The sequence below is a fragment of the Myripristis murdjan genome, chromosome 8 (genome assembly GCF_902150065.1).
Source record: "Myripristis murdjan chromosome 8, fMyrMur1.1, whole genome shotgun sequence".
In the NCBI taxonomy this organism is placed as follows: domain Eukaryota; kingdom Metazoa; phylum Chordata; class Actinopteri; order Holocentriformes; family Holocentridae; genus Myripristis; species Myripristis murdjan.
In genome coordinates, this window is record NC_043987.1 from 3,875,168 (window position 1) to 3,899,314 (window position 24,147).

The 24,147-nt window shown below is 42.4% G+C and overlaps 2 protein-coding genes across 4 annotated transcripts; both read left to right on the forward strand.

Moving 5' to 3' along the window:
* Positions 1-721: 721 nt before the first annotated feature.
* Positions 722-12,541, forward strand: snrnp70 (small nuclear ribonucleoprotein 70 (U1)). Its single transcript, XM_030058306.1, has 10 exons — positions 722-924; positions 1,288-1,441; positions 1,540-1,602; positions 1,758-1,812; positions 2,754-2,818; positions 2,914-2,976; positions 3,087-3,168; positions 9,070-9,171; positions 10,852-10,951; positions 11,114-12,541. The coding sequence occupies exons 2-10, from the start codon at positions 1,295-1,297 to the stop codon at positions 11,895-11,897; spliced, it is 1,461 nt and encodes a 486-aa protein (XP_029914166.1). The 5' UTR covers positions 722-924; positions 1,288-1,294; the 3' UTR covers positions 11,898-12,541.
* Positions 12,542-12,636: 95 nt separating this feature from the next.
* lin7b (lin-7 homolog B (C. elegans)) lies at positions 12,637-23,838 on the forward strand. 3 transcript variants are annotated; one of them, XR_003928622.1, is made up of 7 exons: positions 12,637-12,949; positions 14,837-14,955; positions 18,242-18,313; positions 18,871-19,080; positions 20,651-20,814; positions 22,742-23,328; positions 23,696-23,838. XR_003928622.1 is itself a non-coding variant. In XM_030058325.1 (6 exons), exons 1-5 carry the CDS (start codon positions 12,874-12,876, stop codon positions 20,816-20,818), a joined length of 645 nt encoding a protein of 214 aa, XP_029914185.1. In that variant the 5' UTR covers positions 12,637-12,873; the 3' UTR covers positions 20,819-20,826; positions 22,742-23,838. The 3 variants fall into 3 exon arrangements, 2 of the variants coding, with proteins under 2 accessions (XP_029914185.1, XP_029914184.1); XM_030058325.1 differs by having other exon boundaries at positions 20,651-20,826; positions 22,742-23,838; XM_030058324.1 differs by having other exon boundaries at positions 22,742-23,838.
* The last annotated feature ends 309 nt before the right edge of the window (positions 23,839-24,147 follow it).

Below are 24,147 nucleotides of genomic sequence, written 5' to 3' on the forward strand. Positions count from 1 at the left end.
CCTTCAGGCGATGCATTATCCAGACTGGATACATGTTGGCTCCCTCATTATTAATGTTTGGGCCCTAACTTCAGGTCTAATCAAAGGAACAACACTAACCATTCTCTGTCCTGCAGCAGACTTATGGTGCTGCAAGCCTGGCTGTGGGACAAAGTGTTATAAAATTAGTAACATAAAGGAACAGATCTCCTATTTCAAAAAAAAAAAAAAATTATTTCACTGGATACTGGCTGACACTGACTGGATGCTCCAAATGATAAGTGTAAGCGTCCTGCCACTGAGATGGACTGTCCCCCGGCTAACATTCTGAAAAATAAATGCCTACATACCAGCTGAGGAGAAGTGAAATGATAACAAAGCTTTCACAATGGGTGAACTATCTGTTTAAAACTTCTCCAGCACAGTATTGAACTTGGAGAGCCAAACAGTTGGCAACACTATGTGCATAAACACATACACCATGTGCATATAGCCTACATACACACAATGTGCATATTGATAGATATAGACATACAGATATATAGATGGATAGATATTCAAATTTGATTGTAACGGCACAATGCATACAGGATCAATGGCACTTTGATGTAAATTAAAAACCGTCCGACCGCCAGTCCAGTAGGTGGCAGTAATGATTTTTACAGTTGGTTACCAGCCGTCGTTGCTGCCCACAGCCAATGAACAAGAAGAGGACTCTGGTGTTTACGTTGATTATTGACGATTTACGGCTGGCGTGCCGCCATTTTAATGTAGGAGAACACAAGAGCTTGCCTGCCACGGTACACTGTACCGCCTCGCTTTGTATTTACAGCTAAAACTCTCTCAACTGTGAACTAGTGTGAACGAGCAGGACAGGCCGTGCGTGCTCGGCGTCGTCCGCTTCAAACTGGAAGTTTTGTGAAGACACGGGTCGATTTAACAGCGGTAAGAGCTCGGTTGTACCTCGAGGCCTAATGTTAGCTCAGTTAGCCCAGTAGCTAGCGTGGCGCATTCAAGCCATTGTGATATGAAACAACTCAAGCTAGCCTGCGGTGTTACTCATTTAAGCTGGAGTGTATAAAACAGTTTGACAGGACGTGGTTGAGCGCTGCAGCAGTGTGTAAAGACCTGCCTGACTAAATGTGTTAAAGTAGGGAGCAGGGAGCGCTAACAGCCCGTCTCGCCTGGTTACCGCTCAGCGCATTGTGTCGCGTGAGGGGGAGTAATATCTGGCGTGCGGTAGTACCATGCCCTAATGTTTGAGTTGTCTGCTCAGTACTAAATTTGCTTGGCTCTGTGTGTTTTTAGGGTCGAGATGACTCAGTTTTTACCGCCCAATCTGCTGGCCCTGTTCGCCCCGCGCGACCCCATACCGTTTCTCCCGCAGCTCGAGAAGCTGCCGCACGAGAAGCACCACAACCAGCCCTACTGCGGCATCGCCCCCTTCATCAGGCACTTCGAGGTGACCGCTCAAACCCCGCACCAGCAATACGGTTTGGTGTCTGTTCACTGCCTCCTTTAAAACCGTGTTTCTCTTCTTCTTATCCTCTCTCCGAGCAGGATCCTCGAGATGCCCCTCCGCCCACACGGGCAGAGACCCGGGAGGAGCGGCTGGAGAGAAAGGTGAGGCACACTCACATTTGATGGTGCTCTTATCTCAAAAGGGAAGTTGCAGTCTGTGTGGCAGTGGACCCAGGGCCCGGTCACATGTGTGCACTAGGAAGTGAATAAGTGTGCTGTCAGCTCACCATTTCCTGCAAAATGTGTTTGTGTTGCAGAGACGAGAGAAGATTGAGAGGAGACAAGCCGTCGTGGAGACAGAACTCAAGCAGTGTAAGTGTACAATGCGAAATGTACACACACATGCACACACACAGTTAAGTAGGGGTGACCAGCATTGATTTTTCAGGGCCAATAGTGATTAATAATCAAGGACACTGAAACAGTATTTTGGACCGGTGTTCTTTTGTAATAAATTATAAAATTGCAGTCTCAAAATATGCAGTTTTATAAACACCAGCACAAACCTTGTGTTTAATTAAAAATGATTATATTATTTAAAAAAAATAAAACACTAGAAAATTGGCAAAAAAAACAAAACCCCTAGAATTTGAAGAAGACAAGAAAATTATTTATAATGATTTAAAATGGTATTTTCACAGGTTTGATCAGTGATCAAATGCAGAGCGTTAAATGCAAATCCAGTGAGAAGGGAAGTGAAACTTGTAACTATTATCAGAAACATTGTCCTGCTCGCATGCTTTTTTTTGCGCTGTCCTTCAGAGGGAGAGGCGAAGTCTGAATCTTTTTTATATTGTTCATGTAATTCAACATTGTGATGCACTTTATTGAAAAAATCCGAAAATCGGCCTTGAAAACCAGCCAGGGTCATTTTGATGATCGATTCGTTCTCCTAAAGACCCCATGAAATAGACTCTTACTTTCTTGATTCCGTGTATTTCCTGTTGTGTGGGCAGGATATAGTGCGGGGAAGGATCATTCACAAGTGCAAACCAATGGGATCTCAGTTTGGGACAGAAACAGTTTTGTTTGTAGGCATAGGTGGATGACAGTAAGATGTTTAAAGTTTCATTAAGGTTTCATTGGTTGAAATTTGAGTTATACCCATTAGTGCATGATGATAAGTAACCATTTAAGTCACCATTTAAGATACTCTTTTTCCAGTAAGTATAGTCATGTGAGGTCATTTCATGGGGACTTAAATAGTGCCTGTGGTCTTAAATAAGTCATTGTTTGTGTTTGTATCATTTCAGGGGATCCCCATAATGACCCAAATGCACAAGGGGATGCTTTCAAGACATTATTTGTTGCGCGAGTGGTAAGCATTTTCAGTATTATTTGACTTTAAAGTGTCCTTGCTGGTGTCTGATGTGTGGACATTTCTCTATAATTGTTATTTTATCATTGTTTTAGAACTATGATACAACAGAGTCCAAGCTTCGCCGAGAGTTTGAGGTCTATGGCCCCATCAAACGGGTATGTGTCTCCATGCTGCTACTAGACTAATGTTTCTGGTGTCGTTGCATTGATATCACTGATAAATCCCATAGCCAAACTGATTCACTGTGTCTCTTTCTTTCTTCCAGATCTACATAGTGTACAACAAGAGGACTGGAAAGCCAAGGGGCTATGCGTTTATCGAATATGAGCACGAGCGAGACATGCACTGTGAGTACCAGCTGACAGCACTGACACAAAACCCACAAACTCTCACATACTTTCAATTATGGTAGGGACATTTTATCTTACATGCAGTATTGGCTGCTTACTATTGTCTTCATGTTAAGACTCACCCCTTTGTCATAGAGACAGATTATCAGTTTCTCCGAGTTTCTAGTTGGTAGATGGGGTGACAGCTTTCAAAAATATTTTTTCATATGCCTATGGAAGGTGCTAACAAGGATGTAGTTAGGGGGCAGTAAGGAAAATCAACAACATATCTTGGTGCCAGTGTCATCCACGGTTTGCACGTCTAAAATCTGACAAGTCTGGTGGTTGTGTGTGTTTGTTTGGTGTGTGTCATCAGCTGACTGATAGTGTGGTTGCGGAGGGGGTTCACACCATTCAGCGGGGCATCAAGGGGAGGCGGGAGGACTGAAAAAGAAATGTCTCAGACTTTTCCTCTGTAAACCTGAACATGTTTGCCTGTCATATGATAGGCGTTCTAGCTCTGTGGAAGAGCAGTTCTCCTGGTTGGACTGTGATGGTAAGCACAAGGTCACATTGGTCCGCAAGCACTGAATGGGGTTTTTGTCAGGAAATGTGTAAGGATAGTATGGAAACCCGACATTTGTGTGATTTGATATTCAAGCCTTTTTCTCAAAGTGCTTGTTGGTGGTCTTCAATTCTGGTCATGCTGAGCTTAGTTCTACTTGACACTGGTGAGAGAACCTCGTGTGCAGTACCACTGTGACACCAGTTTGACTGCTTTCAGGTAGAGTAGCTGGGCTCTTCAGGACCAGAGTTGTTGTATCGCTGCACTATTGTCACAGCAAGGGATTGACTTGGAGGGGGAATGTGGGACGCTTCAGCATATTAACTGTGTGTTGTTCTCATTGCCACTGCAGCCGCCAATCTGTGATGGCTATTGGCCAGAGCTGGCTTGCAGATGATGATGGTTATGATACATCTACACCCTACTACCACAGCTCAGTATATGGTTGGTATAATGGGTTTGTATGATGGGTAAGATTTCTTTCCACCCTCCATCTCCTACGTAGGGAAGAGGAGCTACGTTCAGTGGGAAAATCACCTTCTTTGCAAGCCCTAAAGAGATTTGAGTGCAATTGATAAAACCTGGAGCTTTGGGACTTTGACCACTGAACGCACCCCAGGCCATTAGTGTTTTGATGGGTGCCCAATGAATCTGCCCATTGTGTTAAAGCCACCTCCGGTTAAAGAACGCTGTTGCTTAGCATTTGCAGTGTAGTTTTCATTTTGTGTTGGCTTTGTGGAGAGCACAGTGTCAGTGAGTGTAACAGTGAAGGAGTAATAGAAGCTCTGCAATACAGAGCCTATCCAAAGTGCTTCACCACTTGGATCAAAATTAACTGTGCACAGGGCTCAAGACTAACACGCTCCGGGGATGACGAAAAATGTGTTTGAAATGCTCAGAAATCCTTTTTGGGACGCTTTCAAGAAGATGTAAGGAAAACTTTTCAGCATGAGATATGATCTTATGTTTGAGGTACACATCCTGATTTGTGTCTTGCTCACTCTGTGGCCTTGCTGCTGAAGTTTTATCTACATCTCATCCTAGTTTCAGCTGTTGGCCTTATTAAGTCTGGCTTTTTCAGAAGACATATGCATGAAGCATTAGGTAATATAATTAGGTATTTTCAGGCTGGGGGTCATAGTGTCACTGGCCAACTGCTCCATACAGGTCTTTGTGGCAGCAGATCATAAGTTCATCAACATCATGACTCCCATCTTTGTCTCCTCAGCTGTACTTAATGAATTGGTATTGGTACACTCGGTTTTTCATTCACCGTTTTTGACATGAATTTGCGACACTTGATCCAACAAATAGATTGTGCTGACCTCAGGTGCTTATCAGTTATCAGTTAGTAATAGTTATTACTTAGTGCCCGTCAATAATAAATACAAGGGGGTAAAAATGACAGCAAATGTTAGGATTTTTTAAGAGGCATGGTCTATGTTTGAGAGGAGCAATGACTTGCCTGCAGTTGGTCTCATAAAGAAAAATAAAACAATCAGTGTTTTTATGTTACTGGCCAGTAATAACTAAATTGGGTTAGTAAAAGTTTACCATAATTGGTTTTTCAGCTTTGGGTGTATGTCTTTGTCTTTAAGACAGTTGCATTTGTATTTCCGACAGGGTTGGAGTAGCCTTGTCAAGAGTTAGTCTGGAGCCCTGCTCTTTCCGCAGAGTCACAGGAAAAACCATATTGATAGTCAAATCTTGAGTGATGATTAGGCTACAGCAGTACGCAAACTGCCAGAAGTTTATCAACTTTTTATAACCCAGTTTATATAATAATGCTTGAATCTCAATTAAGATATTGACAGTATAATTATCATGTATAGCTAATGAGCTGGCTTTAATAGAATTGGCTTATGAGGGGACTCTTGATAGTACAACTACTTAGGCTACTCATACACCGTTGCATTCACTCTTACTAAAAGCAGGTAGCATTCAAGGCAAGATTAAAAACTCATACAGTTAACAGAATAGTTAGATTTTCATAAAATGGATCCCACTCAGCTTTTGCAATGTCAGTAAATACGTGTAGACATTGGAATTCCTATCAGTTTGAGATGTCAAGCTTATTTCAAAATGTGGAAAACTAGATCGACTACCCTTTGAAGTCCAGGTTTTGAGCTTCCAAGTAAACATAGCTTAGTATGTTCTGGCCTTGTTAGTTGGTTGGGGGTTGTGGTAAGGCAACTCCTGGAAGGAAGTGGTTTCCAGTTAGGTTAGAGTTCATGTTTCTCATAGATGGAAATTAGCTTTGGCAGGCCTTGTAGGGGTTTGGTAAGGCCCTACTATTGAGTGGGATGTTGTCATACTTGGTTAATTATGGAGGGGTTATGGTAAGGCCCCATGTTACCATGCTCTGAGGTGTTGTGACAGTATGTGCATTCTGGTAATGAGGGATTTTGGTAAGGCCCTCAGTTTGGGTCAGGAGCTCTCATAGTGTCTATGACTGAGGGGTTTTGGTAAGGCCCTCAAACTGTGTACTGTGATGGAGGGGTATGGGGAAAGTCCCACTTCTTGGATGTAAAGGCCCTGACCTCAGGGATCGTCGCCACATCAGACCAGTGTAGCAGCCAGGATGGGCCTGTGGATCTCGCCGAGTTCGTCTGTCGTAATAGATGCAACCCAGGACTGTTGTGTGGGATAACGGGGTGTATGTAAGTGTGCTGAAAAAGTCAGAAAGTAGTGAATGTCATAAATATGCCCAAGGCTGAAGAGACCCTCATTGATTGGCAACTGGAACCTCTGTACTCTTGGTGGATCCTTCCAGCATGTTTAAACATGCACACAGATGGTGGTAAGATAGTTGATGGTTAAGTATTTTCAACTTACCAAAGTTACACTAAAAGGACATATAGTCAGTCTGCCACAATATGACTGAAACAAGGCTGGTATAAATTGCCCTTGAAAACCGTATGCCGTCAGTTACATCTTACTTCGTAGAACAAAGGGGTCAAAGGGCAAAGAAAACATTTGTCTGGGGACCATTCATTGTCTGTTTTTTGGAAAAGACATCTGGCAATATGCAGCTCAAATGACCCTGGAAAATGTAAATGGTCAGCCTCCACATTGATCTTAAGTCATGTAATTTGCAGGTCACAGTGAAACTGTTATGACTGCACAGGTACCGTTTCTATCAAGTAATTGTAAATAAATATAGGTTCAGGTTAAACCCATTAATTTTCAGAGGACTATTCATGCACAGTCAAATATTTTCTAGTAGTATATGCAGATTTGTATGGTAATATGTTGTGTTTTGTTGCAATAATGGAAACTTGCTTGTTTGCAGATAAACACGTTTGCAGTTATCTGTAAGCAAAGTGGATATTATGATAATTACGTAAGCAGTGAATACAAACTGTTAGACATCAACAGCAGGGGTTTGTCTTAAACATAATAACCCAGCAGGTTGGTATATTGGTTTAGGTTTAGCAAATACATTGTAAATGTCATGATTATAAAGCAAATGTTTGGATTAAAGATGATGTATTACTCAAAACTGTGTGGTTGAAACTTGTACTTGGCAGGTTTAACTACATCGTCAACATTTCAGTGTAATATTTTGTGAGGACAGTAAACAATCTAGTGGTTGTAAAAGAAGTGGAACGGGAGTGAATTGGATATGTAATGTGAACTGAGGCAGCTGTCAATTTTCCACAGGCACCTCAAGTGTTATTTGCTGTTTTCACAAGCCTTCAGGCAACTGTTCAGCAACTGACCACACTTACAAAGTAAGGCATTACAGTTCCTGATCGCCCTGGCAATACTGCTACACCAGTATTTTAGTTGAACATTCCTCCTTTCATTGAGAAATCAAGAGATGATATGAAAGCTGTAGTAGTCATTACCAAGTGACCAAAATGTCTAAGCACATCTATTTAATATTTTAAATTTTCATGTATCTTAAAGCAGTATTTGAGTGGCTTCATAGGTGCTTGCTGGTTTATTGCCATTTCTGAAATCCAAGAAGTTCTCTCATAAGAAACAAATACTTTGTCAAACAATGAATTCAGCCATCAACTATTCCCCCTCATGACAGCCAAGGCAGCAGGGAACACTGTAAGTGTAGAGTCTCAGGAGCGGATGTGTTGTTAAAACAGTTACAGCTATAGGGGCCCTGGAAAGAACACAAATATCGAGAAGACTTGGATAAATACCTCAATATGTTGTAGTTGGACCATAAAATTTCAAGTTGAGGCATTGGTGGTTAAAGGCCTGTGAGAGCGATAAATGACTACACCAACACATATGGGCCTTGACTAGACGACATCATGGTGTCAATCCTTTTACCTTTTATCCATGAATGACTTTACTTGGATTTTTGTGTTCTGACTACACTGAGGTATTTTTTTTTTCTTTTTTCCTTTCCTCAATGTTCACAAAGTTTGCAGATTCAGTGTTTTTGTACTCCTCTAATACAGCATTAGTGGCTGAGACTTATGAGAAGCCACTTTAACATTTAAAAACCGTTTCACCAGACAGAATGACAATAAAAATGATTTTCAAAGTGAGATGTCTAATAAAATTATTTTGAATGACAAACTGAATCGTCAATACTGTTAATTAGATGTTCCAAACAACTTACAGACAAAAGTAATTTCATTCTTAATAGTCAAAATCTAATGATAGATATTTTGAAAAAGTGTTTTAGCTAGCCATGAATGAACTACAGCTGTCTGTAATATGAAAACATTAGTGTGAGTAAATGAGGCTCTGCATAGAGACTTGCTTTTTAAGCTTTTCAAAAAGGGCAAAAATCATAATACAGTTACTCAGGCCAAACAGACTTGTGTCCACAAGTCCAATATTAACTTAATCTCCCAGATTTGAAGTAACGTAAAGGGTTAGTTTGTGTCCTTTTGCGACCTGTCAGGACCTAGACACCTAAAAAAAAAAATGCTGGCGCAGATCAGCACCAGCCTAGTTACTGTATGTTATGCAGACATCCAAACTTTGCTCGTGTTTTATAAATACAGTGATGAGTAGATAATGCCCTTTTTTAATTTTGGCGGGTAAATAATTACTTGAAGCTTTAGGTGAACCATTTAAAAGAGTTGAGTTAAATTTCACAGTGTAACTAGTTTTATCTAAAGACTGAAAGAACAGAAGCCTAGGTGAAAGTTGGACATCTAAGAGATGCAGGTAAAAGTGTAATGTATCGACCACTCCTGGGGTGTGGTGGAAGGAGGTCAACTCCCAATATCCTTCGGCTTTTTCCCAGAGAGCAGCCCTCTCGGCCTCACCTGCTCCTGGTCAGTATAATCATGCACTCTTTGTTTCCTTGGCCACTGATGCAGCTATACTCCCAGCTCACCACTTCTGTGTTCCCTCTCCCCATTGCATCTTTCTAGCTGCCTACAAGCATGCTGATGGTAAGAAGATTGATGGGAGGAGGGTGCTGGTGGACGTGGAACGAGGACGTACCGTCAAAGGATGGCATCCCCGCAGACTAGGTCAGTTTGTTCTTCATTATTTTGCTTCTTTATAACATTCTGTATGTTCAGCATTTTATTCCAGTATATAATTCTACTGATTAACACACCCTCAGCCACATAGGAAACAAACGCACCAAAGAAATTTAGTTTATACAAGTCACATTTATGTGCCATTTATCTGGGTGTGGGCCCAATTCCCAGCTCAGGCCAAAAGTTTTCTGCTGTCAAAGCTTCCGGTTTTAGGCAAAGGTTCTCTTATTCAACCATGGCCAGACATTACTCTGACCCAAACCAAAACTGGTTTGAATGAATGAAAGGTTTATTGTCCCAAAGGGAATTTGACTTGCACACAAAAAGCATTATTAAAACACAGTGTGACACATTACAAACATTAAAACAACAGTAACCAATGAACACATAGTCACTGCAATAGCCAGCATGTTATTTTGAAAACAGATGTCCTGTTGGGCCTGTTCGTGGCACTAGAGGAAAGGTCATGAGCTCACCCCAGGGTTCAGCACGCATGTTGTCTCCACATTTTGTGGTGATTCACCAAACAGATTAGGAGATATGCCCCTCTGGGCCTCATGCTGACTGACAGACCCAGTGCCATATAGGCTTCCAAGCGGGCCAAAAAAAAAAATCACTGTCAAGACATCTCATAGCAATAAGTAAACAAATCAGCACATAAGCACATGACTAGTGTGGAATATAGGAATGTAAAGTGCAAGTTCTGGAAAAAATTCAATGCTAATGTCAGTTTTTCTTTAAATGTTGTTCTCCTTGGAATAAAAGAGGTGATAGCTTTTTTTTGTTTTAATCCTGGGCATTAGGAACCTGTGACATGCTGGGAGTAGCTGATGGGAGAAGTCATGCAATGTCCTTAGAGCAAGGATGCACATATACTGCTCTGAGAGTTGGGAGATGCCCTTAAGATAAGATAAGCCTTTATTGTGCCCAAAAGAGAAATTTGCCTCAGACATTGTTTTGTTTGAGTTCCTGTTATTTTCCAACAAGTTCATATCACTTTATCCAGTTTGCTCTTTTGCATAAAAATTCAGCATTGAAAGAGCAGAGAAGTAGTAAAATGCCTTCATTGGTTACTAGGGTATATCAAGATAAAAATCAAAGTAAAAGGGTGCCAGAAAAACTAACCAGTTTCGACCAACACTGGGCCTTTCTCAGGGCAAGGCTGGAAAAAGCTGTAAGGTTGTTTTAAAAGTTACCTTTACACTTGACAGTATATGTAGCACTTACTTTTATACTTACGTCCAGCGATGATATTGATTTGTCTTAGAAGCATTGAATTTAACTGTGATACCTGCACACATCTTGGTCTATCTGAAAGCTGGCTCCTTTCTGTCATTCTTTGTCACTTAGCTACGCTGAAGTACAATACCTGTGGTAGGCTAGGCAAAGTTTGTTTGGGGAGGAGAGGTGAGCATGCAGAACAGCGGTACATGAAATGTGCGCACAAGATGTAATTGAATTTGGACAACCATGCTTCTGTGAGGTGACTTGTTGGTTTGATTTGCACCAAACAGATTTTAACAAATGAGATTACAGCCCCAGGAGCAGCCAGCAAGACTAGATTTCCTCATTTAGTTTTGATCAGACCATCTGTGGATAATGGTGGTTTATCAAAAGTGGGAATGAAAAAAGTTGCTTACACAAATGCTAATTGTTTTTTCCAACTAGGTGGTGGACTGGGTGGCACAAGGAGAGGTGGCGCTGATGTCAACATCAAGCACTCTGGCCGAGATGATGCATCTCGTTATGATGACCGCTCTCTGGGAGGGTTAGTAACTTCCTTGAATTCTACAGAGCTTTGTGTGGCAAATTAAGCACAGTGATTGTGTCAAAACAGATGTTGCTCCTAGTATCAGGAAAGCCATGTCATTTGGTGTGAAATGTTGTGTTGCTGTGTTTTTAGTCTTTACACTCTCCTTTCTACCCATAGTGACCGGGATCGTGGAGACCGGCGGGAGCGCAGCCGGGACCGTGACCGGGATAAGGACAGAGACCGCCGGAGGTCTCGGTCCCGTGATCGGCGTCGTCGGTCCCGCTCCCGCGAGAGAGAAAGAGAGAGAGACAGGTCAGCCATTGTGGCATCGGGAGCGGATGAAGGCAGCGGAAGCAGCCGCCGTAGAGATCGAGAAAGGGAACGTGGGGGCGCTGCAGGAGGAGACAGCAGGAGCAGGGAGAGGAGTCGGGACAGAGACAGGAAGAGACGGAGCAGGAGCCGAGACCGAAAGAGAGACAGGGAGAGAGGCAAAGGGCTGGATGGGGAGGAGGCTGCCCAGGGAGACGCCACCATGGAGGGGGTGGACCGGATGCCTGAGGAGCATGAAGGAGAGGAAGTGGGTGAGGGCATGGAGGAGCGCAGCAGAGATAGAGACAGGGACAGGGACAGAGACAGAGAGCGCAGGCGCAGCCACAGGGACAGGGACAGAGACAGAGACAGGCGTAGGGGAGACAGAGAGAGAGACAGGGAGCATAAGAGAGAGCGTGGAGACAGGGAGAGGGGAGGAGGGGAGCGCAGAGAAGAGCGCCACACTTCTCTACGAGATGACATGGGCCCGCAGGATGACATGGGCAATGGGGATGATGGAGATACAGGACCACCCATGGACGAGTACAGCCAGGACGGGATGATGATGGACCAGGAGTCAGTACAGTCTGGAGAGGGATACGGCTCCAATGAGAACGGCTACAAGATAGAGGCACAGGGAGATGAATACTGAGCCGGCTGCCTCTCTTTTATTAAACAGACTCTACTCTCATACATAAAATGTATGATGCTGTATTGATTTATTTGCCCCCTTACTCTGATTGCCACTGGGTCATTCAGGCATAGCAACTGCAAGTCATTTCAGGGCCTCATCAGTACCAGTACTGCGGCTGTACATCCATCCTTCACTATCTTCCATCATGAGCCATTATCTCAAGACAGGCAGGGCTTTGCCACTTTGCCTAACTAATCTGTGCCACCAAAAGTTCCGAGTGTGTTGTAGAGATTTAAGCTTGGCTGTTGTAATTTTATTGGGGGGCAGGGGTGAATAAGAAGGAACTGTTAGGCATCAGTGAGTAGTCTTTATATAAGTGCATAATCTTGTGAGGCTTTAGCCCTGTATGTTTTGTTTCATTTTTGGAGATTTTTGTGCGATTTGTCTATTTTTTTTTTTTCTTTACTGAAACGATAGATTGCTTTCTTATTTGAATCCCTATAGTCATTCATTGCTGCTCAGTGTATATGAAACTGAAGGAGATGTAGCGTTGCATGAGCAGGAGTGGACTGGTTAACAGTTTTCACACTGTAAAACAAAATTGACAATTTCTCTGTTCAGCATCTGTATTCTGTTCCAATAAAAACGTTTTTTTTTATGTATGACTGTCGTATTACTCCACGCGGTTTTGCTTCGTCGTACGTCATGACGGATGTGGCACTTAATGGGGCCAGTATTGAGTGTTAACTGGGGGATGTGGAGGGGATGGCACACTGACGTGCAGTCACTACTGTCAGTACGGTGCAGCTGCGACGGGCTACTGCGTCAACCTGCTCCGCCGCTGCCTCCAGCCTCTCCGCCTCAGCCAGCGGGATCTGAGCTCGTTGTCGCTCAGGGGAGCTCGCCGCTGTGACCTGGACCACGCATCGCGCTTGAGGTTTTCTGCTCTTCTTGCGCCGTGCTTGAGGAAAGCCTCAAATCTGTGGAGCTCAGCATGATGTCGTCCTACTACCACCCTGCCAAGGAAACAGACATGGCGGCTATGACGGAGCCGCTCTGCCTAGAAAGAGGTAACTTCAGCAATGTGGCTCATATACGATCAGTAGTCCGATAAATGTCACCAATGCAGCGGTAACAGATCAAATGTGTGTAAAGGCTTTGCGTGCAGAGCGCGTCTCCTTGTTAGCACAGATGGAGACGGGACGCTGTTCTGGGACGGCAGTATTTGCCTTTGTGTGATAAAACATTGAACTGTGCAGCCTGCCCTGTTCTGGTCCAGCTGGTCATGTTTGGGCCCTGGCAGTCACCAGTATCGATTAGTTGTATGGGAAGAGCGCCGCTTAATATCAAAAGTGTGAATGTAACGGGCCGCTCCTCTCGTACACCCAGCATACAGCTCACAAAACAGGAATCAACACACATCTTGTGAACTGCAGCCTGTACACACTACATTCCCTTTATATCTGTGTGGTGTGTTGGTCACATGCTGTCTCCACCATTCATACAAAGTCTTAGGTCATGTTTTATCATGCGTGCACGTAACAGAAACATTCACTCGCCTGCGGTTTGTGAATACAGTCAAAGAGGCTTTAGCTGCACAAAGGCTGTTAAGCCCCCCGGCGTTAGGGGCGGCACCGCGGCTCACCACTTAACACCTCCCCTGAAACGGGACGCTCCTGTCCCAAAGCAGAGCTTCCCTAACTGGGCGGCCCGCTCCCGAGGCGCTGCGAAATCAACCGCTTGATATTAAAGGCTTTTGTAATTAATTTTATTTTATTTTTGGCCTATCTTTATTTCCACCCATATTGTATCGTTTGTGTTTGAGGCCTCTTAACAGAATCAGAAAGAGGCTACGTCATCACTGCGTGCCGGCCTCCCCCTAAAGTACTGGGTTTCAGTGAGAAAATCCCAGTGGGCTGCAGCTTCATCTAACATGATGCAGTGTCGGCTGCAAGAACCCCATCAGTCCTGGAGCAGCCGGTGTGATGTGAGGATAAGGCTGGACTCAGTCATGCGCCAGTGGGTTAGAAACTGTCGTGTTTTTATCAGTGAAAAGCGGATAGACTCTTGGAGTATTCATTGTCCCTTATACTGCCTTGAAGATCAATCATCAGACCCAACGACGCCCAGCAGATGGCGCTGTACCGTTACAACTGCACAGTCACCTTAACAAATTGCCACCTAACACAGCCGGTTGATTTGCATGTACCAGCGTTTTCTGTGTGATTTGCACTTCACAAAGCAAGCAGTTGTATTTAATCTTTTCATCCAGCCATTGGTTTCCATTCATTCATTCATTCATTCATTCATTCATTCCATTCATTCCACTACGGTATGAAAATGAACTTTCAGAGACTTCAAACTTTCTTCACATCAGTATTCCATCACTGAAATAAAGTCCTCCACATCAGTTTTCCTGAAAGCAGCAGCACTGCTGTGTTTTGATTACTTGAAATTGGGTGTGCTGAGTGAAACAATCCTTCCGCCAGGGAAATTAGTCCCCTGGGAAATGATTGCTTTCCACAGCCAATAATAAGTTCTTTGGTTTATGAATTTTGATGACTTTGTTAGCCATAGAAACAGAAGATCATAAGGTGACTGGTTCACTTAAATGTTGAAATTTGAAGGGGTTTGTATTATATGTTGTGTAATCTTTAGTACCTCCGCACTATTTACAAAATAGTCTAAATGGTAGTAAATGGGCCAAACATTAAAAATCAGTTATTACCCTTTAAGTCTATTGTGCTGCCATTTGTCTTTATATCCACAGTAACTCCTCATGTCTTAAGCCAATTAGAGTTCATTATAATATGTATGGATGCTCAGTAGGTAAAAGGCTAAAACCCCCTATGTGAGTTTGGTGTGAAGGTCTATTTAATTGTATGAGTGATAGAGGAGCTGTGAGACAGACAAGAGCTGAGCTTGTATAAGGACACGTTCTGTCTTGTGTTTGTTAGATGTGTGCAGAGTGATCGAGCTGCTGGACCGGCTGCAGCGCAGCGGTGAGCTGCCGCCTCCCAAACTGCAGGCCTTACAGAGAGTGCTACAGAGTAAATTCTGTGCCGCCATCAGAGAGGTAGGAACCTCACTTATCTCAATGGATGTTACTACGAACTGTTTTCTGTTTCTACAGCACTTAAAGCATGAAGTTCTCAGCTAAATTCATTAAGCAAGATACTTTTCATTAAATTCATAACAATGTGATATGCTAGTTTGAACAAATATGAATTCTTTCCCATTAATGTGATACATCAAGGATAATTCTTTTCTACTGTCCACAAAGATATGAACGTGAGCAAAGATATCAATTAAATTCCAAATGTGAGTTAGTGTCCAATCATTTTTGAGACAGACGTTGTCCTGAAAATGATTGTAATGTGTTTCTGTGCTGGTATAACAACATATGAACTGTTTCCAGTGGTTCCAACCAGTAAACCCAGTGTGTGTAGGTAGGTTACCCACCAGTAAATAACACTGTTAACATGCACATCGCATGCCTGACTCCATTCCAGCAGGGCTTGGAATCCGCTGGTTTTCAAAAAGTGTAGAGGTAGACCAATGGCAACTGGTTATTTGTATTTTGATGCATTTTCATTCAAAGCTTGTGAAAATAACGGTGTTGATCCAAACCCTGCTCTGGACTAAAGTGGCACTGATCTACTTCTGATGTGTACACATACAGCTGCACTGTGTGTCTGTACCAGTATTCCTTAACAAATACACCCCCCCCCCCACCAAGTCACCTGTCCACTAATTGATCACTAACTCAAAGATTTCCCCACATGTTCACACTGTGAACAGTTCAATCAGCCAATCAGCAGAGGTCCATTCACTTCCTATGGAGCTGAGCTACCAGGGCAACCTAGCCAATGTGCAGACAGTATTTTCACCAACAGGATAATGCACAATTTGAGTCCACCAAAAACTGTGTCCTTGTTTTGTCCTTGGTGTGTGGTGATTTGCTACTTCACAAGGAAATAATTTTGGGGGAAATGTGCTTAATAATGACAGGTGGGCTAATGTGTGGCCTGACGGCTTGCTTAGCCAATGGATGCTTATGTTTTGTGATAGTAAGAGCACAGACAACGCCGATCTCATTCATTCTCCTTCATTCCTAGCCAACTAGCAAGGTTATTTTTCATTCTTTGTTATATTGTGGAAAACTGTGTCACAGTTGGAAAAGCCAGTGATGGGACAGTGTCCACACAATTTGAACTGATTGATGTATTTCTTCCCCAGCAGGAAACTGATACAAAGACTCATGTCTACACTAAAGTACTCATTAAAAGCTTAAAAGTGTCTGCTCTCAGTTGTACTCAGCTGCATGTGTTGATAACTCATGAATGGGAAATGCATTCCTGGGCCCTTATTTATCATGAAACGGCACTGCCCCAGAAATGCCATATTAGTAAAGGAGAAAACCTACCAACATAATGGACCAAAGCGGCATTTTAAAAAACAGAGGGAAAAAACAGCACCACAAAAAAAAGGAGATCACAGAGCAGATAAATGCTGGTATATCCTTGCAAGGGAGCCTTGCAGTAAGTTGAAAGAAAGTGGCTTGATTTAAAAAGGTTCACATTTGATGGATCCCGTTCCACCTGCTTTTCCCATTGATGTGAACAGGTTATTAATATCTTTAGGCACATCAAAGTTAGAACTAGCCCATGCCCATATAATATTGGTAGTCAGTCGGCTGGTATTTTTTCCATTTTCCTTTTGTCTCCTTGCCAACTGGAGGATTCCAGTCTGTGGAAAATGTCTACAATTGTCCCTGTGGGTAACCTAATCATCCAAAGGGCCTGAATTACTTTTGACCAGCAGCACTGACATGTTTAGTCATTAAGGTCTTTGAGAGGCCCGGTGGAGAAAAGAGAACAGGTCTTGTATTAAGATGACAATGAGCTCCAAACTGCTCATCTCTATCGACTGGACTGCCTCACTTGTAGGGATGTACATGGGACTGCTCTTTTGTAGGTTGGATTTACTGACTTTAATAAGAAATATTGGAAAGTTCTAGATGTACATTTTCGAGTCTTAAATTGTGTCAATCCAGTATCCATCCTGTTACCCCAGTGTCAGTGTTGGATAAAACTGAGTGTAGGTTCACAATGATGCTGAGAAGCCTGAGCAGAGATTCAGCAGGAACGTGTGTTGGCTTCGCTCTGGTGAACTTTTCCAAACCCACTTGGACCCAATGCACAAACACTGCGGCTTGCAGATAAATAAATAGTCAGCGGTCAGGATCTTCTACTCAGTCCTCTTGTACTGAGAGATTACTTACCTGTTTGGTTGTATGTGATGATAATGTATCTATATATCCATCAATCTATATGTCACACTAACACAATACCAGCATGACATCAGCTGCAGAACTATGATAGCAATAGCAAATGGTGAGGGGAAGAACCTCAAGGTTGTCCTGCAAGAGGACAGCTGTCTATTGTCTATCCGAGCCATTACTGTGGCACAGATGATCCAATCATAACTATCAATCCGTGGTTTCTTTAAATCTAGCATCAAGGATTTATTTACCTTGTGTTGGCATTGAAGCCACATTCTCTTCTGCCCCCTTTCTGCCATCTCTTTCAAAATGGTTTCAAGGACAGGTTTTGTTTGACTGTCCTTGACCCACTCTTTCTAACGAGCAAATACTTGAGGTTTGGACTTACGTTAAGAGATTTGTTTGCATCTTTGCTAGATATCAAGAGAGGTAGTTTTATCCTGTGAAGTGGTAAACACCCAAATAAATTTCATACCGGACAACAAGAATGTTCATCCCTTTACTACGGCTGACTTAAAGCCTTAAACCTGAACAAAGATTTGAACCACCATGCTCAGCTGTTATTATTAATCCAACGAATGGGCTGAAACTGGGAGCCCCCGGGCTTATTCATGCAGCATGTCAGTGTTGGCATGCCCAGCCTCCCAGATGGAGATACATAGAGCTGCAGGTACAGAGAACCACTACCGTTTCAGACCAGTAGTTTTAGACGGAACTGCAAATGGCCCTGAAGCAGATAAATTATTTACAAGAGACCTTGCCTTACCTTTATCCTTACCTTAACCGTAACCTGAGAAAACCCATGCCTACAGTAATGTGTCTAAACAGGTAATAATTAGTCTAAAGCTGTGGATGTGGTGGTCTGTGTGTCTGCAGCTCCATGATATTACCCAGATGCACTGTGTTAATTAACAGAGTTAATTCTTATCCAAACTCCAACTGATCTAACGTTCTGTGGTGTCCCTTGTCAAGTGTTTTGTTCACCTCTGGTTTTGGTTATCCTAAATTATTAATAATTTATTTGGAAAATGAAGATTTTTTTTCTGATTGATCTGTGGTCTTCCATGTCATTTCTCAGGTATACGAGCAGCTGTATGACACTCTAGACATTGTGGGAGGACCAGAGGTGCGAGCGCAGGCTACTGCCAAGGTATTTCACGTCCCAACAAAGAAGACAGTCCAGCATTTCTAAAGAATAAGAATTGTTTTGGGGTTCCAAGAAACAAACCATTTACAACTCCACATGTATAACTTTTATCTAAAAACTACATTATGTTTTGACAACTTTTAAGTGTTCTCATGGTTAATTTTGTTTGAATTAGAGTGTGGATCCATGACTTGAGCCTGCCGAGACCTTTCGAGACCCAATGGGTAGGGCTAGGTTGGGACAAAAACTTAGAAGTTATGTTCATGTTCTCTATTCAGGTGGTAAATGTAAACTAGCAATAGAGGACCAGCAAAATTGGGCTTGGCTCTGGTTTGGACACAAAAAAGAAAGACTGTTTGGTTTGGTTCAGGCTTGGTTACTCTGCTCCTGTCTCGAATCGGGTTTGGACAAAAGTATGCAGCCTGATCTGCACTCGATTTGAATCCCCAGATTCAGATTTTATTTTTTTAATTTAAAAACAGCCATAATCCTACATGATATTAGTTAATCTTCTGTTTATGTACCCTTACGTGACTGGATATGCTTTCTTCACTTGTCAGGCCACAGTGGCTGCCTTTGCAGCCAGCGAAGGCCATGCTCACCCACGGGTGGTGGAGCTGCCCAAGACAGAGGAGGGGCTGGGCTTCAACATCATGGGGGGCAAGGAGCAGAACTCCCCCATCTACATCTCCAGGGTTATCCCTGGGGGAGTGGCTGACCGCCAGGGGGGGCTAAAGAGAGGAGACCAACTGCTGTCTGTCAATGGCGTGGTAAGGAAGCTCCAGCTGGCTGCAGGGAAAGTGTAAGGGTGAGTGTGTGCGCTTGTGTGCGTGCGCAACACCTTGTCAGTCAGCTCCAGGGTGGGCATAGTGTTAGGACTTAAGCTTTCAATTATGTCCAAAATGACCACATTCTCTTGGTCTGGTTGCTATCTCAAGCACAGGATTGGCAGAGTTCCACAACATCACAGGCTTTAGCAGTATGTCATTGTGAGGAAGACAGCAATTTGAGTTGGTGAATCAGTAATTTTAAGTCAAAGTAATTTGATGTTCTAAAGTTGACCTTGAATAGAGAAATCATATTTTATAATAGTCTAACAGAAAGAGTGACATAGGAAGCAAAGTGGGTGGAACAACTGAAAGGAGAGGGTGTAGGGTCTTTTTTTGCAGAAGTTTTTGTCAGTTTTGTTCATCCGTTTTCCTGCATTCAGATACATTGAATACAACACTCAAATATGAGTATGAATGGGTGTGAATGGATGAATATGAGGGACACATTGTAAAGCACTTTGACAGGTTGGGAGACTAGAAAAGTGTTATAAAAATGCAATCCATTCATCATTTGCCATTCAAATATTGAAGTCATGAAAGCGCTCTGTCTTCGTCAGAGAAGGTCTTGGAAAGTTCACGGAGATTTACATCAGGGCCATGGAGAGAACCGTCATATATCAGTGCAAAGCCAAGTGCCATCTAAATCTGTAGAATGAATCAGAGCAGGTGGTTTTTGTTCCAAGCAGTTATATAAAGCTTGTGTAGGTGACTCTCTTCCCCTCGCAATTTTGACAAATCACCACTGTAATATGCAAGGATACAAGGAAGTTTAATATAAGTTTAATATACAGAGGATCCAATCTAAACTAAATGTGCTGAGAAAAAAATCCAGTCTTCTGAGCTGCTGGGCTGCAAAATCATTTGTTAAAATCTGTTTGGTACAAGGCAAACAGCCTGTCATTGTACTGAAGAGTCGCAGTCTCAGTCCAATCACGTCTTGTGCACATGCAAGATACACAGTTGCTGTGCACGCTTGCTTCCCCTCCCCCCCAAAAAACTTGGCTTAGCCTACTGTAACTACTGTATTCAAAATGTGCAAAAATAGCACTTTTTTGACATGGAAACAAACATTGAAATGTTGCTAATTTTTTTTGAAGGCACCGGGAAAACCGCATTCATTTCTCAGGTAGGTGATCAATTTTATGGTCCGGATGTCTGAAAAATGCCAACAAATCAGAGACAGATGATGACAGGCCTTTTCAGATTCCTCCACTGCATTGGAGACAGACACACAAGTGTGCACGTGGGTGGGAGGGACCTGGACCAGCTACTGAATCTCTGATGGGTGCTGTTTCAGCTGTTGAAGTTCAAATTTTCAGGCTACTCAGCAAAAGTTACCTACATAAACTTAAAGCAGCTGATTTGATTGTCTTCCTCTCTGAATGAAGGTGTGTTTATTAATGAAATGAGCTGCAGTAACTGGTTGGAATAGTAACCTGCAGACTGTTGGCCCTCCACAACACATGGTTTGAGACTGCTATTGCTGTGTGCTTTGTTTCCACCCCTGCAGAGCGTGGAGGGGGAGCACCACGAGAAGGCCGTCGAGCTGCTGAAGGCTGCCCAGGGCTCTGTCAAGCTGGTGGTCCGGTACACCCCTAAGGTCCTGGAGGAGATGGAGGCTCGCTTCGAGAAGATGAGGAGTGCCAGGAGACGCCAGCAGCACACAAGCTACTCGTGAGATTTCTCGTTAGTCTGAGTCCGTTCAAGACTGTTTTTCCCTCTGATAGTACATGCATTGGTACATGCAGTGTCTACAATTAACACCTGCCAAGCATCGAAATCTGTCAAAATTTGTTTTTGACGGATTAATAAATGAAGGTAGGGACAATTTGAGGGAGGATATGGGGGGATACCATTCCCCGTAAAGTTGTCATCCCCTGCATATTTTTGGTTGCGTGCTGCTAGCAAATGTAAGAAGGGTCTGGGGCTGTGAAGTAGGGTTGTTGTGGTGGGATTATTTTAATTCCAGCCGTGACTCATAAAATTCCTTCCATACCAGGGGCCGGATTCTCCAAAGGTTCTTAAGATTAAATTTCTTCTTAAGTTCCACTTTTTTTCTTAAGTTTGGGTTTAAGAAGAATCTTAAGATATTTTCGAATTCACAAACAAAATATCTTAAGAATCCAAACAAAAGATCTTAAGAATGTTCTCAACTTTATTCTTAAGATTTTTCTTAAGAATAAATGGGATTCTTGAAAGAAATTATCTTACTATTTTTCTTAAATAGTATCGTAACTTTAAGACAGGTAAAGGTTGTCTTAAGTAACCACATGCTGTGAAGGTAAGCTATTTTTCAAACATCTTTGATTAATTTAGAGCCGAATTTGATTATATAACATAGATTAATGTAGTAGGCTAATACCTTAATAATTTTACATTGTATATGTTAACATAGTGATAATCGTTATCGAAACTGTAATTCAGCCTAATATCTAAACCAATATTTAGACACATGTAGGCTATTGTTTCTGAGTCTATGAGGACATTTTGTCAAGTGTCAGTTATATTTAGATTCCATTAACTAATAGGTTAGTAATATCGTCGCTGTCCAATACAAAGTATGTATCTCAATTTTTGAGAAAACACTTTTATAACATCAAATCAAAGTTGAGACTATAATGGATATTGTTTTGTTGTATTTTAGATGGAACTGCTGTGGGTTGCAGCTCGAGGCTGTTTGTTTACATAAAGGTAGATAGTTGAGAAGTTCGTAAGTGGAAAAAATTAAGAAGTTCTTAAGATAATGTGCAGTTCTTAAGAAAATAATGGGGAATAGCACTTGAGAACATTCTTATGAACTTCTCATTTTTCCTCTTAAGAAACGTCTTAAGATTATTAGTAAGAACTTTTTGGAGAATCCGGCCCCTGTAATGCAGAGTTTGGCCACAAGAGGGAACTGCCTTCCATAACATTACTTTTACCTCAGCGTTTCTGTCAACTTTCTGTAATGGTAACAAAGGTGCATCATAATAAATGCTAAGCAAAATAACTAATATCAGGTATATATGCAGCGGGGGAGCTTGTTTTCATTTACTCATTTATTTACTCATAGAAAAATGTTTTTACACTTTGTGTGCATAGATCAAGACTATGCTTGTATTTGCAATGGGGATATCCTTAATCCACGGGTATGTAGGAATTCAGTCCCTGTCCAGTTACTAATGGACCTAACTGCATATTGTTACCAGACAGACCCACCAACTCTGTCATAGAAATTGCATCAATACTTGGCAATACACTATCGATACTTGGTGTCAGTGCCCCCCGTACTGATTAATGTTCTTCATAAGGACATAAGTATGAAGTCATTAAACTTGAATTTAGTAATCACCTACACGGTCTCTGGTCTTTGTGTACAGTTTTTCTGTATTGGGGCAAACAGGCTGAAAACAGGCTGAAAGTCTAAATTTCTCTCACCTTACTGAATGGGCGGGAAAACTTATATTAATTATTTTTTGACTGATAAAATGATTTTTGTCAGGTGATTTATTTTTAAGTTTTCCAGCACTTGGCAGAAAAATGAAAAAACTAATTTAAGGAACTGGGAACATTTGTAAAAACTCAATTCTCTGTCTCTCTCTCTCTCTCTTTCTACATACAGATCTCTGGAGTCAAGGGGCTAGTTATTCCCATACCTCATCCACGTCATTGGCCCACCCACCTTACTACTCTTCTCCATTGGGAGGCAAGACCTTAGACAAGAAGGAAAAAACCAAAGTAGCCAAAAAGACCTGTCACCTGTATGTTTATGAAGATGCTGCCAGTTAGGAATTTCTCCCTTCCCTCTCCCTGTCTGTCTTAGGGAAATACTGAGCAAACTCGTTGTCAAACCCTGCCTGTAATTTCCTCTTCCCAGTGTGAACTTTTAATCCTAGTGCGTAAGGGCAACAGATGTGTTTAGTATGTGGCTGAATTAGCATATGTGTTCATGTTTCTAAGCCTGTTTACTTTTGTATTCTCGTGGAGTTACTGTGTGCTGAACTCCCGAGGAGCATGCTCTGTCTGTAGAGCTAGCAGAGTATAACGGTAAGTTCTGCTGTCAAATGGAGGAAGCCTGGCATCTGTGACTTAGTTTCTCCTGCGCCACCCTCCATCAGATCTCCCCAACCAGAGGGCTAACCCAAAGCATCACGGGCTGAACAGAAGACCTGTTCTGGAATCAGTGGCTAACAAGTGGTCAAGAGGAGCGTATTTATGTTCTCAGGGTCCTATGTTCACAGGGTCCTGTGATTCTGAGGTCCTATGTTCCCAGGGCCCTGGTAGCTTTTATTCATTATTATCTCCCAGGGTCATATGTTCCCAGGATCCTGGGAACATATGACCCTGAGAATGCCCCAAGAATATAGAGCTGGGGAACATCTTTTTCAGGTTCCCATTATGTGCTATATAGAGCTTGCGAACATGGGACCCTGGGAACATTGTACCTTGGGAATGTTGTACCCTGGGAACGTAGTACCCTGGGAACATGGAACCTTGGGAACAAAGGACGTTCGGAACATAGGACCATGGGAACACAAGAACTTAGGAACATAGGAATGACTTCCTTACCAAGGAGGGTAACAAGACTTTGTCTGAAATCAGCATTCCAGAAGAGTCATTTCCATTTTATTTATTTATTTATTTAATTAATTATTATTTATTTGTTTGTTTGTTTGTTTGCTTGATTTATTCATGAAATAAAGCCTGAAGTGGTTGAAATTCTGGTGTCATTCCAGCTGTGTATGATTGTTCCAAAATCCACTTCCGGTCTCCACCACGATAAGAATCATTAGTCATCAGCTATCACTGATTAATTAAATCTAGTATCAAGTAGACTATAAACACCACAAAGTTATAATACTAGCCATCATATTGGTAAAGCATTCATTCATTGTTATCTCCCAGAGGTCTTCTTTTAATGTAGCCGGGGTACACTAGACATTGACGCTGTTTTGTGACATTTGAATGCTCATTTGGCTTCATCACATTACTCAGGCTGCAGCAAGTGCACATAGCTGACACTGAGTT

Coding starts and splice junctions, on each gene's coding strand:
- snrnp70 (XM_030058306.1), top strand. CDS start 1,295: ATGACTCAGTTTTTACCGCCCAATCTGCTGGCCCTGTTCGCCCCGCGC. Junction 1,442..1,539: donor CCTTCATCAGGCACTTCGAG/GTGACCGCTCAA, acceptor CTCTCCGAGCAG/GATCCTCGAGATGCCCCTCC. Junction 1,603..1,757: donor AGGAGCGGCTGGAGAGAAAG/GTGAGGCACACT, acceptor TTTGTGTTGCAG/AGACGAGAGAAGATTGAGAG.
- lin7b (XM_030058324.1), top strand. CDS start 12,874: ATGATGTCGTCCTACTACCACCCTGCCAAGGAAACAGACATGGCGGCT. Junction 12,950..14,836: donor GCCGCTCTGCCTAGAAAGAG/GTAACTTCAGCA, acceptor TGTGTTTGTTAG/ATGTGTGCAGAGTGATCGAG. Junction 18,314..18,870: donor GAGCGCAGGCTACTGCCAAG/GTATTTCACGTC, acceptor TTCACTTGTCAG/GCCACAGTGGCTGCCTTTGC.